Below are 18134 nucleotides of genomic sequence, written 5' to 3' on the forward strand. Positions count from 1 at the left end.
CATGGCACAGCTGACAAAGCTAGTGGCTGGCCCTATCGACCTAGCTCTCTCACTGGACACAAGTCCGCGACGAAGCCTTTGCGACATTGCGCCGTCTACTGACTTCGCCGCCCGTGCTACGCTATTACGACCCGACTGCGCCAACCGAAATACATGCGGACGCCAGCGGTGTCGGTCTTGGTGCAGTTCTCAAGAAACGGAACCCGGCTTCCCCGAGCATGTTATGCGAGCCGCACCCTGACCAAGGCTGAAGCGAATTACTGGGTCACCGAAAAAGAGTGTCTCGAAATTGTGTTGGCGTTATGCAAATTTCGTCCCTATTTGTACGGCCGGACTCTCAACGTATAGTGACAGACCATCACGCACGCTATTGGTTGGCTTCACTTAAGGATCCCTCTGGTCGTCTCCGTCGATGGGTTCCTCGTTTACATGAATTCCACGTTCGCGTTGTTTGCCAATCCGGGCTCAAGCACTCTGACGCGAATGCGCTCTCTCCAACAACAAATCGCCCTCCACGTCCGACTTACCCCTGGCTATACTCTCACCGTCACAGACATGCCTTCAAAACAGCAGAAATACCACTGGATCGCATCCCTCCCCAAAGCTCTCTCTGACTCTTCAACCGCGCTGCACAACAGCGTGCCTTTCGCCGCCATGTATTTCGCAATACGAGATGCACTCTTATACCACCTCAACTATCAGGCTGATGGACGAAAGTGGCTGTTGGTCACACCCATCCACTTGCGATTTGATGTGGTGAGCGTACTGTGCGCGCACCATGCTTATGGCTGACTTTGTGTCCTAAAATCACGGAGCCACTATGCCGGTTTGCTGAAATGTCGACACAAAATTATGTTTAACGTTGTTGGTATTGTCTTTGTCCTTGCAACAAAACATGTAAGCACAATGCAACGCAGTGTACCACTGCGGTGTGTAATGCCGGTAACATAGATACAATGATAAAATTTTTGATATTTCATGAGGGTTGCTGCCGTCGTGAACTCTAACATACTAAATGCAGGTATTTCTGACGTTTTTTTCTTCGTGTTCAGCTTCGGTGCTGCTGTAGAAAGCAAGAAATCAAGAGAAAAAAAAATATTTTCGCGAAATATTTCGCGCTGATAAAAAGCGAATGCGCAAAAATCATCAAGGAACTGACCTAATGAAGGAAATCAAACGCGGAAAAAACTGGGCAATCTAGTAAGTGGCCTTAACAACTGTTACATGTCGAAAAATTTAATAAAATGTTCATAATCTGTTGGCGATAGGTCAGTGTCATAATCTTGCCTGCATTCGTCTTACAAGTCGGCAAATCCTGAAGCATAGTATTTGTACCAAAGCGAAAGCAGCCCTTTCCGTGGAAAAGGTGACGAGGCAAAGTAAGACTTCCAGAGCGGGCTGACTGCTATTCCATGACTTATAAGCTTTCTGCCCTGTCGTCACTGTCGTATAGCTCCCTTACGCATCAAGTTTATTAGGCAAAGTACTTGTGGCGGTTACGGCTTCAACGGGTCATCCACAGCAGTTCAAATTTGTTCCCGACACGGTGATGGAATAATAAGATATCAGTGTTCATCGTTAACAGCCAGCGTATTAAAACCTGATAAACAACATTATCTGCGCGGGCATGTACGAGCCATAGTGTGGTGCCATTGCACAAGCCCTGACTGCGACGCTGACTGCGCTGACACAAGCACGCTGACTGCGACGTCATACACCACACGTCCGAGCATGCGTGCATTTGCTCAAAGTACGGACGTCGTCAGTTTGGCAACGTGTGCTCTTTCGCCTTATATATGGGCGAACCAAATATGCATGATGATTGCGCAAGGAGCCACGGAAGCGGAAGAACACCGAGAGAGTTTTGAACGACTTATGCAATCTGCTTACATTGAGTATACTTCCTTTGCGATGGCTTACTGAAATCATGACTCGAACAAGGAACGCGGACATCGTCAAATTGTCACGGAGCTGTAGCTCTGCAGTTTCCATCACAGCCTCCTACGCTCCAAGAGAAATGCGCGCCCATTTTCGTTAATCCTGCGTGTCCATCCTTTCTGTAAAGCTGCGCGCCCAACACATTCAGGGCGCGAACGGCGCACGCGTATTAACGTAACAGATTTTTTTTTTGACACAATGGTAGGTAGCCAGCACAGTGTGTTCAAGAAAGAGCAGGCAAGACAGGTGACGATAACTGTTTCGGGGCAACACACTGTAAACGAAAATAAACCCATCTGGGAGTCTTTAACAGGCGCACAAGACCAAAAGGGTGCGAATGTATTTCTAGGCGTGTACTCGAAGCCTCCTCAAACTAAACACGTGCAGTTTCTTTGTGAGAAGCAGCGGTGAATTTGCTTTGTAATTTTCCGCTTACAATAAGGCGCATGACAGCTTTTCTTTTGATGAGATGCTATGACTTACGACTCTTCTTCCATCCCGATCTCAAGGGCCGGCTTGAACTGTTGGGTTGTGGTCGGCTCGTGCTTTATGAGCAGTTCTTTCGAAGACCACGAGAAAGGGTTCACTTCGAGACTATCATCCTCGTCGGCGGTAGCACGTATCGTACGGGCTGCGCCGGTGCTCCGCGCTGGTCCGCGCCGAGGGGCGCCCCACGCGAAGTCGAAAAACTTCAGTGTGGAGTCCTCTGTGCCGTACGAGTCCTGCGCCGCAGCGGGTTTCCTTGGACGAAGAACTTTCGACGCTCTACGAATGGCAGAGCACGTGCTGCCTGGCGTTTCGCGTTTGATTGTCGAAAATATAAAATAATAAATTATAATTTATCGGTTACCCACGATGTGTCAGTCAGTCATGATGGGGCTGTAAGGAGCCCATAACAGGGCTTTGCAGCAAATGTTAAAGCTGGAAAACAAGCTACTCTCACAACAGAAAATAAATCGTCGATTAGCTGTTTATTAGCTAGGAAGTGAAAATCTGTTGCCGGAACTACTTCACTGATACAATGGATAAACAAAATTTGTGTGATTTTGTTGCAGTACTTAAAGAGTATACACTAAAGGTACGCTCATAAAGGGAAACATTAGTGGCGCCAAGTGTCCGAAGCATCACTTTGACATAAAAAGTCGCAAACTAACGTAAATATAAGACCGGAAGGACGTCACTAATGAAGGTACGGTGCAAACATTCATGATTCAACATGCACTTATTGGGTAAGTTGTAGCCAACCAATTGTGACTGAAAAGAGAGTAATTACGTCCCATTTCAACATATAGAACAAGCTGCATTTCTGACAATGCTTATCATTTTTTTAAACAATAGGTCGCAGATGCTGCGTTTTCATACCATTCTGTCGGCGCTATACGTGTGGCAGTATACACGTATACATATATATATACTCCACTCCATATATACACACTCCCAGGGTTCTACTACGACACATAAATACCCAAGAAAGCGAATGGGAAAACAGCGCCGCGGTAGCTCAATTGGTAGAGCATCGCACACGAAATGCGAAGGTTGTGGGTTCGGCTCCCACCTGCGGCAGGTTGTTTTTTCATCCACTTTAATTTCCATTAATTCTTCATTTCTTTATTTCATTTATTACGCACATGTAATTTCCCCTATGTTGTCCTTGGTGTCAATGTTTGTTGGCTTCTTATAATATGACTATATATATATATATATATATATATATATATATATATATATATATATATATATATATATATATATATATATATATATATGTAGGCAAAGACGGTTTCTTCAGGCTACCTTTCAAACGTAAAGAACTTGAGTGGTGCTACAAGGTAAACAGAACAAGTATTTAATTTCGACAGTTTCGATCGGTGGACCGATCTTCGTCAGGGTCAGGGACGAAGATCGGTCCACCGATCGAAACTGTCGAAATTAAATACTTGTTCTGTTTACCTTGTAGCACCACTCAAGTTCTTTATATATATATATATATATATATATATATATATATATATATATATATATATAAACACAGATAAGAGTAGGCTGGAAGATTGGCGCGAGCAAGGGTGATAGGTCTGTCAGGCTGTGAATAAACTTGCGAGTGCCGTTTTTTTTTAAATGTTGGTACTAAACTGAAATGTTGGTTACAGCTTTGCGTCGCTACGAGGTCACCTATTCCCGTGACTTCCACCCTCCCTTCCGCACCGAGCTTGCAAGACGCGCATAGGGATCTAAAATCTCTGAGAACCATGGACGCTATATGGTATTCCCCTTTTGTTGTAAAAGATAAACTGCAGGGTAGTCTGTGTACGACAGTTGCTATAGCGGGAATAGAGTTTTGCTGAGCATGCGACTTCCATATTTTCGCACATCGTCCACTGGTGGCTATGTATACCACTTGTTGCAGTGATAACGCTGCGAATCGTTGTCATGCATGCACATTTGCACTCACCTTGGACACAATATGAAGGGGCTGGTACCAGCCGTGCTCCGAGGATGACTGGTCGCCGAGCGGCGCCCCGCCCTTCAACTCGAGGGCTGATTCAGGCCCGCTTAGTTCGTTCTGTTCCTGAGAACGAAAAAGAAACCGAGGGCAAACATTATGTGTAGCAAAGGACCATTACCCAAAAATGAATATTTCATTAACAGCACATTGTCTTTGGCATACCATCACATCGCAATACTCTTTTATTTATGCACGTGAGCGTACTATCCCGGCAGTGGTACCTTGGGAGTGTCCGATGCATGAACACACAGTTAACACGTTTCAATGCTTACTTGGCAATGGCCTTTATCTGATGTGCGTGAGTCAAGCCGCACATCAATATCCTCAAGCGCAGTGATACTACGAGTACATATTGACCCGGCTTTGCGTGGTCTCTGTTACGGTAGGTCTTCGTGGCACTCTTCCCGCTGACATATCAAAAACGAACCCTTATGTGAAATGCGAGCTAGGGGTTCCTTAGCGGCGTCGATCCAGGCTCTCACATGGTCGGCGATGATGGCTTCGTCGGAAGGCGCTGTCTCGTAGTGGGTGCCCCCAGTTCTCCTGCCGACCTCGCGCGGCACGTAGCTCGTCATCACGCCCACGCTCCGCCTGTCTGTCCTGCACAAAGATTAAAAAGTGCACAGAAAGCACAGGATTCAACGTTAATGGCACTGCCTTTCGGACACACCGTCAGCCGTTCAACATGTGGCCCAGTCCATAAAGCATTCTCGTGTTACGTATAGCAGTTGTATAAAAGCATCCTACACTGACCAGATGGCACTGCGATTCTTTCATTTATCATCCTAGTGCTGCCGACACCAGCCGCTGTACAAGGCTGAGAAGGAAATGAAATGGCAGCCCAAATGCCAAGAGACACGCCCCTGCATCAGCGCTCGTGTATGAGCACTGCGTACGCACCAAGCTTTGCTCTGTTCAAAACCTAAATTTTTGCGCTGCCACCTAATATATATAGCGGCGAGACCATGCGCTGGTATCGCATCACGCACGGAGTAGCCAGGGTATAATGTAGAATGACTGTTAGGCATCATTAGTCCAAGGTTATCATTGTCACTGCTAAACCAATATTCTACCCTATCGTTCAAGCATAGTATAGTAGTTCTCATAAGATGACACACGTTTGGAGCACGTGCTTTTCGGTATTACTGCTATAGTAGTGCTTCCACGCATGTTCCTTGATTCAACGTGGACCTCGTTATAGCATAACACATGTCACGAATCGAGTATCGCATTAGCATATACGTTTTTTTTTTCTGAATAGCACAAACTGGTGTCAACACAGTTTTTTCTAGGCGCTCTTTTCGTTCCATGCCCGGCCTTTGTCTTCATCGATTCAGCAGTTCTACAATGTGTAGAGCTGTTTTCTTTGGTCAACCATGCAGTTATAATGCAGATTGTGCCCCGAAATTGAGCACGTTACTGGTGTAAAATGTACGAAATTGAAGTTTTGTTAATTAACTATTAGTGGAGTCTAATCAACGTTGCCTTTCCTGCACTAAATTTACGACAGGATCCTGAGTATTCGGAAGCAAATTATTGTCAAGTAATGTAACCGAAATACTACAACCAAATATAACAAGTAACAATTAAGCAAATAACGGCCTTTAGGTGCTTCCTCCTCCTGTGAGCCTTATTTTGGTGCCGGGAGAGACGGTGAAATAATTGGCTTCGTTGTAAGTATATAAGAAATGTGATAAGAGCCTTATTTAATTGTTTCTTCATGTTAGGGGTTTCTACTGAGCTAGTCTGCGCATAACTGGTCAATGTGTGCTTCAAGAAAAGTGCCCTTGTAGCCTGATTACAGCTTGCCGAATCTTACGTTAATGCAAGCTCGATGGAGTAACGATTGCAGTTCCTTTCGACAATACATATCGTTCTTTCGCGGACGTTATCGTTGACGCGTGTTTCACAGTATTTTCAATTCAACAGTTTTAATTCAACTGAATTATAGACACGTTAGTGGGCCTAATGCGCAGAACATAACAACTCTTTTACCCTGGTTGCGCAAAGCGGAACTCGACTTCCGTTGCCACAGTTCTTGTGGTTGTTGCTGTAACCTGGACATCATGAGAAAACAAAAAAGAAAAAAAAAAGAAAAACATTTTTATGGACAAGTTCCACTTTTGTAACGCTTCAACGTCATTAATGAAAAGTAATAGCAAGTACTCTTAGAATAAACTTACGCCTACAAATACAGGAACATGACTGCTCGTGTCGAAGTCGCGCTATGTGCTACAGCACTCGTGAAACGTCGTGAATAGAAACAAAGCTTGCATATCTAGTCTTTCAAGAACTTCTACGGCTTTATGTGCTGAAACCAGGACTTTATTATGGGGCATGCCGTAGTGAGGGACCCCGTATTAATTTTGGCCACGTAACGTTCATTAACCTGCACCCAATGCGTGGTACCCGGGCGTTCTTACTTCTCGCCCCCGTCGGAATGAGGCAGCCGCTGGCGAGGTCGAACGTGCGACCTCTTTTTTAGCAGCACAATTAACGCTATGCCCACTGAGCTACCGCGGCACGTCGCTGTGCTTTTAGCATCGTTGCATGCTGCATGGCGAGCAACGTGCCAGACATACAGTTATACGGCCAAGTCAGGACACCAGTGCGCTGACAATAGTTCGTGGTGCACAAATCGTGGTTCGTGGTCGTTAAGTGGTGTTGGCGTCCGCTGCCTATAAAGCACAAACAATTCTCCGTTGACCTATTGCGAAGCATATCGGGGACCGATATGCTTCGACGTCGGAACACGATGTCGGAATACTCGCGCGGCGCACTCCGCCATGAATATCCTTTTGTCGGCTCAACATATCAAAACTGAAACCAATTGCGGTCGCCGAAACACAGCAAGAAACTTGAATGGAAAATATCGGCACGGACCGGTTTCTGTGGTCTGCCTCGGCTCTTGTCCTCCTGGTACGACGACATCCGACACAGCATGTCAAGCGAGGACGACGACGGCTGCAGTGGCGGCTGCTTGTCCTGCATGCTGCTGAAGGACACAGTGCTCCGCACGTTCGTATTGCTTGGAGGCGGGGGCGGCGGCGGAGGCGGAGGCTCGTAGCAAGTCGGCAGGCTGTAGCTGGCCCAGCTCCCCGCGGGAGATGAGTAGGGGGCATTTAACGCGGAAGGCACCGAGACGACACGCCGGCAGACGGGCGCCCTGCGGGTATTGGAGAGGGCAAGCGTGCGTATACAAGAAACTTTGAATCGAACAATGATCGCCAGCATAACTTCGACTGCATAGACCGCTTCACACAAGTTGTCGCTGCCGTGACCAGCGATGCTACAGCCAGAAACCCGCAGTTTTGTACATGGTTGATACGAATCTTGTTAATGAAGGCGAGTGAGTTTAATTACAGGCGAGTTTAGAAAGTATGGTCAAAGACACGCCGGTTGCATGAGGTGCTCTGGTGCGTGACGTGAACTCGGAGGACATTAGACAGACGTTAAAGTTAAATTTCACTAACGCTGCCCCGATCGAACATGCCGTGCAACAGAAAAATGGAGGGAGCTAAACGCAAATGGTCACTCACTGTATTCACTAATTTGCGTATAACATCAAGTTGCCTAAGCTGTCCTTGATCGCTTTCGCATTGCGCCTTTGTGGAAATGCGGTCGCCGTGGCTGGGAGTCGAGTCGGCGCGCCCGTTCTCGGTTAAAGAATGCCAGGGACTGAGAGCCACTACGGTTGAGTAAATGTATAAGCAGATGCCTGTGAGGCGAAATCGAAAGATAACTAAAAGGTGGTAAGTGAGATTCTCGTTACGCGGTACTAAAGATTAGATAAAAATTTAAAGGGGATGCCTTGAAGCCGACTATAAGCATGTTTCGTTCGCACCTCATGCTCCGTGTGCGCATCAGTTCAGCCGAGCATTGGGCGGAAGCGAAGTTTGTGCTTGTAGACGTCGTTCTCTTCTGCGTACTGTCCATTCCCGTACTGTCTTATTCGGTGTCGATGCTGGCCTCTGGACATCTCACGACAGCTCACAGTAATATTTAATATCTGATATGCAAATGGCTCAGGCACACTCCCCGCATTTATGTGCGAGAGCCTCTGAAGTCTTGATGAATTATGGTTTTCAGGAATTCGGGTAAGAAACGAGGCTTGTAAACCCTTGATGATATCTGTGTCCAGCCGTGGCAATAATGTGCCGTGCTTAAAAAAAAATTGAGGGGCGGGGGCAGGATTTGTGAGTTCCAATCAGCACACAGGTAAATTTGTTTTGGCTGCGACACATGATTTATTAACCGGAGTTCTTCCCATGGTATTTAGAGCGGCTATACTACCACACGAGATGCGCTGGTTAACGGCTCTGTTCTCTACTAAATTTTGCAATGAAACAACAAATGCTGCCTAAGTATTCTCACTGCGACAAACATGTATCGCCAAGCCCACAACTCTTTTCAAAAGGCTAATAGCTTTCTTGAACCATTCGGTTATTCGCTTACATACACGACAATGAGCCCTGTCAATGGTTTCTGCACATATATTTTTCTAGGGTCTGCCTTTCGTCAACGCCAATTTCACCCTGTATTTTACTATGGAGTGACTTTGTATTGCGAATTATAAATGACGTCGAACGCTGCCTAATAAACTCTCATTGATTATTACTTACGTGCATTCTTCCGTGACTTGAGTCACGAAAGATTCAAATGTAGGCTCCACGAAATGCCTGTGAAACAAAAGAAAATTATGAACACGGAGTGTAATAACATGTAGCTTTAATGCTCAGTGCAAGATAAGTCAGACAGAGCATCATACAGATGATTATGGCTCTTTACTTACTCGTCTAGGCGAACGCGCTGTCTTTGCATTTATGGAAGGCTCTGTCACATCCAGTTCACGAAAATAAAATCAAACTTGAAGTGTCCATTGGGTATTTATGCATAGCCACATGTTCCTATCACACCAGCGTTCACCACTGTAAGGACTGTATCTCTATTACAGGGTGAATAAATCAAAGCATTGCTAGGAATGATTTATCCCCTTCTGGTAGCCAAATTCAGTCGTCTTTACATTTTTTTTCTGACACAACTGAGACATCAGCCAGAAAGACCCCACTTTTCTATGGGTTCTGAATGTCTGCTTCATCAGACACTTCACCGATGAGCCCGCAGCTAACGCGGATAAATTGCACAATCATTTGCTGCACCTTGATTGAGTGAAATATGCTTGCCCCCCACTGACTGAGTACACTTCTTTATACGGTTTGATTTTGCTGCGAACCTAGAGTTACTGTATATGGCTGCCATATATATAGAGTAACTCTAGACAGACCTTTCGTGCCGCGACCTCTTGAGGTCTGCACTTGAGTCGTAGCCCACTGGTTAACACGTCTTTCGGTTGACCAGCGCACTGTGTTTTGGTCTGGAATACCGTTTCGGCCAGCTGGCAAAATCTTACTTTTGTTGCACTGGCGTACGTACGGCAAGAGCAATTAAATCTTCATTGAATTGCCAGTGCCTAATTTATTTATTTGATATACCCTCGGGGCCGAAGCATTAGAGAGGGAAATGGGAAACAAGAAATACAAAGGGAGAAATAGATAGAAAGAAAGCAGCATGTGAAAAATAACAAATCAATGCATGGTTACTATAAAAGTAGCAGGTACAAAAATTGTATTTATCATACAAGTTAGCTATAACCAAATTAAGAGTGAAACGTACCAAAATAAAGCAAAATTAAACATCTTTAACATAAACATAGCAGGTACAAGGTGGGCTCCATATATGCAATATTAGCTATAGGGTTTTTAAAGAGTTAACTATTTAGAATTGTAGCAACATTTTCGGGAAAGTTATTCCACTCTTCAGATGTGGCTGGGAGAAATGACAGTGAAAAGGAATTAGTTCTGAAAGGAGGTGTGCCGACTTTGTTAGCATGGTCTAATCTTCGGGATATGTACTGCGCTGACTGAAGCAGTTCTTTGTGTAATTCTGCGTGATGAAAAATTTTATGAAAAAGACAGAGGCGAAGTTGTTTGCAACGTGATGCGGGAGAAGATAATCTTAAACTTGATTTCATGGCGGTTATGCTTGCAGTTCTGTTATAATTAGACAAGATAAAACGGACTGCGTTATTCTGGACCATTTCAAGAGAATGAATAATGTTTTCATGACCTGGATACCAAACAGGCGCGGCGTATTCCAACTTTGGACTTAAATTACGACGAAAGAAGCCCAAAGTTCTGTTAGCGTTGCTTACGACGTAAGCGCAGTTCAGGCAATGTTGCAGTTAATACGTACACCAAAGTATTAAGGCAATGTTGCAGTTATACGTACACCAAAGCTAGACATGGGGTCTAGGGGAACATTGTTAAGAAAGTAAGTGTGTGGCGCTTGATTGCTTCGTGATACATGCATGTATTTACACTTGTTAATGTTCAGTTCCATACACCTTGTCTTGCACCAACTTTTAAAAAAACGTTAAGATCATTCTGTAGGATAATTGCATCGTTCACAGTTGTTACTTAATAAAATTGGCTCTAGTTTTCTTAGACATTCTTTGGCTTTGCGTTGTCTTTTCCTGCATTTTAGGATTTTCTGTATTAATCTGCTGAAGCCACTCAGAGTGGTGGGAACATCTTTTGCTGAAGTGACTGCATGCTCTTATTATTTCGCGCGAAGCTTCTGATATATCCCAGATATACTGCATGACCGGCTGAACTTAGATTTCGTTCATATGTGGTCCAATCAGTAGGAACAAGTTTTAGAAGAATTTTGGGCGTGATGCGGCACGTCGGCCGGTTTTCATGCTCTGCTGGCCACTTCGGCCGTCCGCGCCGTGACCTAGCCGCTGCTATCGAAAGCGCGAGCAGACTTTGGCATCGAACGAGCGACGCCGGCCGACGCCAACGCCGAAAATCCATCGAAAATGTGTTCTTTGTGGTTGGGTCGGTACGCGAACGCTAAAACTTGTTGCTTCCAATAAGTGCGAATGCACGTTCACTCCTTGTTGGCGGCACTAATGAAATCTGCTCAGTGCATGGAAAGATTGATACTGCGCTGTAAATTTGATATGTAAGTTGTGCATAGCATTCACTAAAAGAAATGTCATGCGTAAGAGCAAAATGGGGATTACCTTGATGGCGCGTAATGGCAAGTCGACAGAGATTCGTGAGTGTCCCAAGAAAAAGGATCAGCTGCAAAATCTGTCTCGAGCTGCCCGTACGAACCTCGGAGCAGCGGCCTGCACATAATAGAACTGAAAGTGTTAGGAACTTTGCAAGCAGCAGAAGCCACTTACTTGTAATTGAAGTGCGCTCGCTGCTCTGGCCTATATAGTTATGCATCATACACGAATAAACCGGCGCAGGCAATATACTAGCAGTATTAAAGCGAATGATAAGAGGCTTTAGGACTAAATTGAAAGATTTCAAAGCTCTTAAGTAATGGAAAATCAGGCATCCACCCGTTCGTAGCAATTGCTACAAAGGAAACCCATACGGGTTCCTCGAAAGAAAAGCCTCACAGTTTTCAAAGCTCTATATGAAATTAGCGATGCTTTCTATAATAGGAATATTGGTGCTATGATGTGTTTTTAAAAACTTGCCCATGGGCCGCATGTTCGATGATAACCCGGAAGGGCACTGATGGCATGCAGTGCTACAATGCCGCTCTCGTGAAGTCATGGATTTTTACCGCCGCTTCTCGGAGCTAGTTAACTGCCTGTGAATAAATAAAGGGTCATATTATGTTCCAAACTAAAGAAAGACTAAATGTGAGAAGTTTAAATTTTCCTTCCACAAAACCTCAGCACGCGGAAACCCAACGAAATTTTGGACATGACGTTGACGTCATAAGCTCTAATGTTCCAGCGTGAAATAAAAGAAAGGGAAGCTCAGCGGTCATTTTCGTTGCTAATACCAAACTATTTCTTACCATGAGTACAGATGTTTATTCACAACAACCCCATGAAATAAAGCTTTACAGCGTCGGCTTTAATGCCTCAGGTTGGATGGTATAATTAGTGCGTGGTGTTTGTTAGACGAAATTATGTAATATGCAGGTGTAGGAATTGCCAGCTATCACTGATAAGAAGCCAACAAACGAAGATTACTATAATATGATTACTAAAAATCGGGCCCCTTGGTTAACCCCCTTTCTTCTCGTTCAGCTATCATTGAGCCATTCCAGAAACTTCCTAATGCTGAATAACGTATACTTATAACCAGCGTTCTCACATTCAATAACATTGCATGGTAAGCTCGAACGGAGCCCATTTCAATGTAGTCATCGTAATGAAAGAACCGATGGAATCATTAGTTGCACAAGTGTGCCAGTAAATACCTTATTCCGAAAAGCAGCGCTAACATTGTTATAAGCACTCTGAATGGCCTTCTTAGCTTAAAGGTCTTCGGGGTCGGGAGTACCACTGCGAATTTAGACGATATTTAACGCACGTTAGCAATAAGTAGTAAAAAAGTAAAGACCAGAAATGGCTGCGGTCGACTGCTTTTATGGTGAAGTTCACAGCTTCTCCGTGAAGGCAAACAGTAATCTATTCGTCAGAAAATAATTTTTATATGGTAATCATTTTGTTACGTTATGAAAAAATTTCGAATTTTTAGACAACAAAGAAAAGCTTGGTATCTCTTCGTTTTGTTGTTGTTGTTTACATTGTTTACTCGAGAAATATCGCTTAAGAGGAAGCTTTAGCTCGGGCCCAACTCCAACGCGGCCTATTCAAACACATGTAAAACGCAAAACGTTTTTCTGAGATATCCCCTTGAGCGATTTTTATAAAAGTTGTTGTATTTGAGAGATAAAGTTAAATTCTAGTGACTGTTAGAAGTGCAATTTCGATGTAGGGCTTGAATTTTGTTAAAAAGATTCTCAAAAATTCGGATGTCTGAAGAATATAGAAGCAAGAACCTTATAAATTAAAAGCTCTGCGTCAAGAACCGATATCGCAGTTCTGTAAACGGCATCTATTAGAACATTCAAAGCGGACAAATTTGATATGCCATTTTATATCTGACGTGAACTTGTTACGTTGGTTACAAGGGTTCTGCAAAAGCTGTATTTCGATATTACGAAATTTTTGAGATTCATGTGTAACATATTAATTTTATCCGTTTTAGGTTTGCTATTAGAAGCAATTCACATAATTGTGATATAATCTTTCATTGCTGAGTTACAGAGTTGCAAACTTGATAATTTCGTTTGACGAAATTATCAAGTTGATGACCTAAATGAAAAATTCAAAACCAACAGTCACTAGATTTAAAGTTTTTCTTTTAAATGCAACAAACCTCGTCAAATTTGGTGCAGTGGTTGCCGAGAAAAACGAATTCTCCTTTTACATGCATTTAGATAGGCGCACCCCAACTAAAGCTTCCTTTTAAGTTTCACCCCAATAACATAACGTTTAGGAATATCGAACCCAGACCTTTCAAGTTCCAAACTTGACCAGATCATTATCAATCAATCAATCAATCAATCAATCAATCAATCAATCAATCAATCAATCAATCAATCAATCAATCAATCAATCAATCAATCAATCAATCAATCAATTGATTGATTGATTGAATGAATGAATAAGTAATTCAGTTCTATTTACAGCAGTGACGATACATGGTGAAAAAGGGCGACCAGAGAAAAAGCCATTTTGCTGCGGCCTGATAAGGCTTGGGACGCCCGACACAACGGCGACAGACTGGTGCTATAGCAGGGAAAAAAGTACCGTCGACCAAAAAAGTTTGCGGACTGTAGGGACAGAAAACGTTGAATTTCTGAGCAGCTTGTATCAGCAGTTAGTAAAAGTGTCTGTCTGAATGCTGTTCGCGTATACTAGAGATACCGGAGGCTGGAAATGTGAATACCAGGCTGGGTTGTGAGGCTGCGAATATTTAAAGCCCTTAGATCCCATGCTCCGTAAACTTATTTGTTCGACATTACATATGTATTAATATAGAGCAATGTAAAGAACAGCGCTAATGTATTATGCAATCATAGAAACTCACACAAGAAAGATTAGTTCCAACATTTGTAACAGAACTTTTGGATTATATCACAAGAACAAAAATTTTGCTTATGACTGCAGCAATTGCGCCACCATCACGACTTTCGCGTTTCAAAGATTTGATCGACGGAAAATAAGCGCACAAGAAGACACACACGAACAGCCGAGAAAGACACAGGACAGGGGCTATTTTTTCCCCACAATAACGGAGACACACACGTTGACTTGTGACGATGAAGTAGAAGGTACACATGTAACTCGGGACCAAAGATTTGATCTAAACGGCATGCGGGGAGCACAGCCAGAGGGTCCTACCAGGAAAGGCTTCTGGTGATCATGCTTCCACCACTGGACCACCGGTGTCGTGGCAGGCACAGCGCAGAACACGACGCTGTTACACAAGGGGTGGTGTGCACAGTAGGCCATGATCTGCTGAAACAAGGCCTGCGTAGCATGGACGCTCGCTCCCGCGTTCGCCGATCCCAACGGCCGGCGTCCGCCCGTGCGCAGCATTCACCGCAGCAGTTTCGACAACACCCTTGGACCCCGCAGCGAGCGGGCGCGCCTTCGAGCCACATGAAACTGTGAGAAAGCGAGTGAACTTTCTTTTTTCTTTTTTTTTGCGTGGGGCTGGGGGGGGGGGGTTCGGGCCATAACTACGATATGCTTATGAGGTACGCCGTAGTGGGGGACTCGGGATTAATTTTGACCGCTTTCGCTTTGTAGCGCTCCATGAGGCTTTCTTGTAGCAAGTGCGGAAGCCTGCCAGGATGTTTCGCCTACCCCGCTGCGAGGAACCAAACTTGCGTTCGCAGGACCACGTTATATGGTAAACAAGCTGTGTGCTCGTGAGAACATTGCAGCAAACTCACAGAGAGCCGTAGCAGAGGCCCCGCGCGCGGCCCACCACGTTTGTACCCGCGTCGTGCGCTTGCCGACCGCGTGTCTATCCTTCACGGTGGTGGGGGAAAGCCGATATGCGTACAGGGTTGTCGGCAGTATGCAAAACGTCTATACAAGAACATAACTTGCAAGTTTCAAAGGCATAATATTATTCTAAAAAATGACATCAAATACTGGCATTCGTTCGGTTAATTTACAATGACTACTAAGCTCTCGTACGACTATTCGCCGCCTTATTGCACAATTTATAAAAAAAAAGTTGTGGGGTTTGCCAAGAACGCCCGTAGCGGGGAACTCTGTAATAATTTTGACCTCTCCGGGTTCTATAACGTGCACCCCAAAAATGCACGGTATGCGAGCGTTTTCTTGCATTTCGCCTTCATCGAAATGTGGCCGCCGCGGCCAGTAGTCAAACCCACGTCCTCATTGTTAGAGGCACAATGCCATAGCCCATTAAAAATGCGTGTGTTCGAGTAGCAAACTTATTGCCTGGATGGTCTCATCCGCGGTCTACATTGGACGTACGTCTGAATTGGGACGCAATGTTTTCGAACAGCTGGGCACGTACCTCTGCTTTCGATTGCCCTGTATCCAGTGCGTTGGTTCAGCCTGCCAAGGAGCGCCGACGTTTGCCAGTGGCTCGGTGTAGTAGAAAGCTGCGCCCCATGGTGCTTGTGCAAGGATGTCGTTCCTAGCGGCACTGTAGTACATGTTGCTGGATGAGTCCATGGCTGGCGGCAAGCCCTGGACGTATGCTTGGCCAGAAGTCTGCGGATGAGCAGGTGCCGGTTGAAAGTCGGAAGCCGCTGAATAGTTTTGAGCTTGCGGGTAGGCTTGCACCTGCGGGTGCAACTCAGCATAGCTCGCAGCCTGCGGATAGGCATACATTTCTGGATATTTGGGTGGTTCTGGATATTCGACAGGTCGCGGGTAACCGGGGTCCTGTGCATAGCCGACACCTTGTGAAGCAGGCGCTTGTTCGGATTGCGGAGCTTCCGGAAAGCGGCAAGCTTCCGGTTGCTGGCCGGCAGCCATGTCGGGGCTAACGTTCTCACCCTTTTTGCCCAAAGCCGCAGTGGCCTGCATCGTGCCTTTGCAGATTGGGAGTCAGTTGCCTTGACGCTTGTAGTCTGAAGAAGTAAAGCCTTCCTTAAGCAATGGCCCGTTATCTGCTTCAAGAATTACGGCAAGCTAGATTTCGCCCGAAGCTTACATTCTTCTCATCCGCGGCCTGTCTCCTCATAAGACGCTTCTTTCACAGGAACAGGGACAGCGCTCCGTCTCTTGTAAAAACTGCTCCTTGAACGATTTTCGCTCCTTCCGTTACTTTGTTGGCAAGAAATCCTGCGACGATTTCTCTGCCGACAGCTTCAAACCCTTCTTGACTGACGCGACACTGCTTCCTAGGAAGAAAAGCTGTCGCACCTTCGTCTCATAGCCCGCCAAGAACACAGCACCTTGTTCTTCTTCTTTGTTGCAGTTGTTGCCTTTGATGTGCCTCCTTCAAAGAGGACAACGAAGAAGCTCCATGCAGCGCTAGCACACGCGCTCAAGCACCAGCGCGCCTCACGCGTCAAATGTGCCAGGTTTTCTTTCAACACTTGAGCTGCGCTGCGCAGTTTTAATGCTCGTTTTAACTAAGCACATTACAGGGAGCTACAAACGGCTGTGCGGATGCAACATCGCGAATTCAGAATCGTACAAACCCACAACGAATTATATGTCAAGAATCGGGCGGTCAGCGGAAGCAGAAAATTATTGGGTATGGCTGTATCGGGGACACAGCCGCAGTAGGGCGCGTCAAATGCATCGTGCGTGCTGCTGTCACAGAGTTGTCAGGGAGTGTGTGAGCTCAATTCGGTATCTCTTCAAAAATCGCTCTTTACGAGGTTCGACTGTTAGCAGGCTTCCGTCTCACCAATTCCAGGCAGCGTAGCGAGCGTTGCCGATACTTTCAGCCTACCAGGATCGAAAGGCGGCTGCAAGTCTACGGGAAAAGAAGGAGCTCACCCTTTGTGCACCATTTATTCGTTCACGGTTCTCTTCTCCAACCGACATTGCTAAATTCAACCATGTCGCGTACAACATGATGCGGCGAATCGATAATCGTATTCCATGGTTCTCGTTGCAGCTTAGTTAAGCACATCCGTGTTAGGCAGGATTTGTGAGCGGGCTACAGTTTGTATTCCATAACTAATAAACTTGAAGCGCGAAGGAGTAAACAATGGTGACAGGACGGACACTGTCGTCACTGTTTTCTACACTGTAAACAAAAAAACACCCAGATGGGCGTTTTTTGCTTGTCCTCTAGCGCATTCCCTTTTGTAATCTTTTTCCTCCCATTGAATGGGCGTACGATAAAACTCCCATTGACATGGGCATTAATTAGGCACACAACGGGGGTACCGTAATACGCCCACTTCACCCCCTTCACCCCCATTTGACGGGGAGGTACAATGGGAGTTTTGTGAAGGAATTAAAGGCATTTTAGTTTAGGTGCGGCAAGCACGTAGCGAAATGCTTGGTGGCGCGGGTCCCGCGCTTACGCAGCACCAGACGGAACGCCGCAGGCCAAAATGTCGAACGCCGGCGGTCAAAGCTCAAGGGAACTCGTCCGTCCGTGAGCTGCCACCCGAGCAGGCGTCGCACCTGCTCGGAGCGAACGCCGGCGTCCGACACTGTGGCCTCCGGTATTCCGTCTGCTGCTGCATGCATAGGCGCGGCGTACCGCCACGAAGCATTTCGCCGCGGGCTCGCCACACGTGGTCCAATCGACGGCACACGGCCACCACTTAATCGACCAAGTCACGCGCA

General features: G+C 45.6%; 1 protein-coding gene across 3 annotated transcripts in view; it reads right to left on the reverse strand.

Annotated features, from left to right (window-relative positions):
- The window catches only part of LOC135910058 (neprilysin-1-like), a 39528-nt gene extending 22415 nt beyond the window's left edge, over positions 1-17113 (reverse strand). The window contains exons 1-10 of one of the 3 annotated variants that reach the window (XM_065442018.1): positions 16534-17113; positions 15889-16450; positions 14733-14999; positions 11532-11639; positions 9067-9123; positions 7328-7610; positions 6440-6501; positions 4927-5044; positions 4391-4507; positions 2422-2660 (exon numbers count right to left, since the gene is read on the reverse strand). In XM_065442018.1, the coding sequence (XP_065298090.1) occupies positions 2422-2660; positions 4391-4507; positions 4927-5044; positions 6440-6501; positions 7328-7610; positions 9067-9123; positions 11532-11639; positions 14733-14999; positions 15889-16406 (1769 nt within the window). In that variant the 5' untranslated portion in view covers positions 16407-16450; positions 16534-17113. Of the gene's footprint in view, positions 1-2421; positions 2661-4390; positions 4508-4926; positions 5045-6439; positions 6502-7327; positions 7611-9066; positions 9124-11531; positions 11640-14732; positions 15000-15888 lie in introns of those variants that run through there. The other 2 variants (XM_065442019.1, XM_065442020.1) reach the window with 2 other exon arrangements.
- Positions 17114-18134: the final 1021 nt, after the last annotated feature.

Source organism: Dermacentor albipictus, chromosome 4 (genome assembly GCF_038994185.2).
Source record: "Dermacentor albipictus isolate Rhodes 1998 colony chromosome 4, USDA_Dalb.pri_finalv2, whole genome shotgun sequence".
NCBI lineage: Eukaryota > Metazoa > Arthropoda > Arachnida > Ixodida > Ixodidae > Dermacentor > Dermacentor albipictus.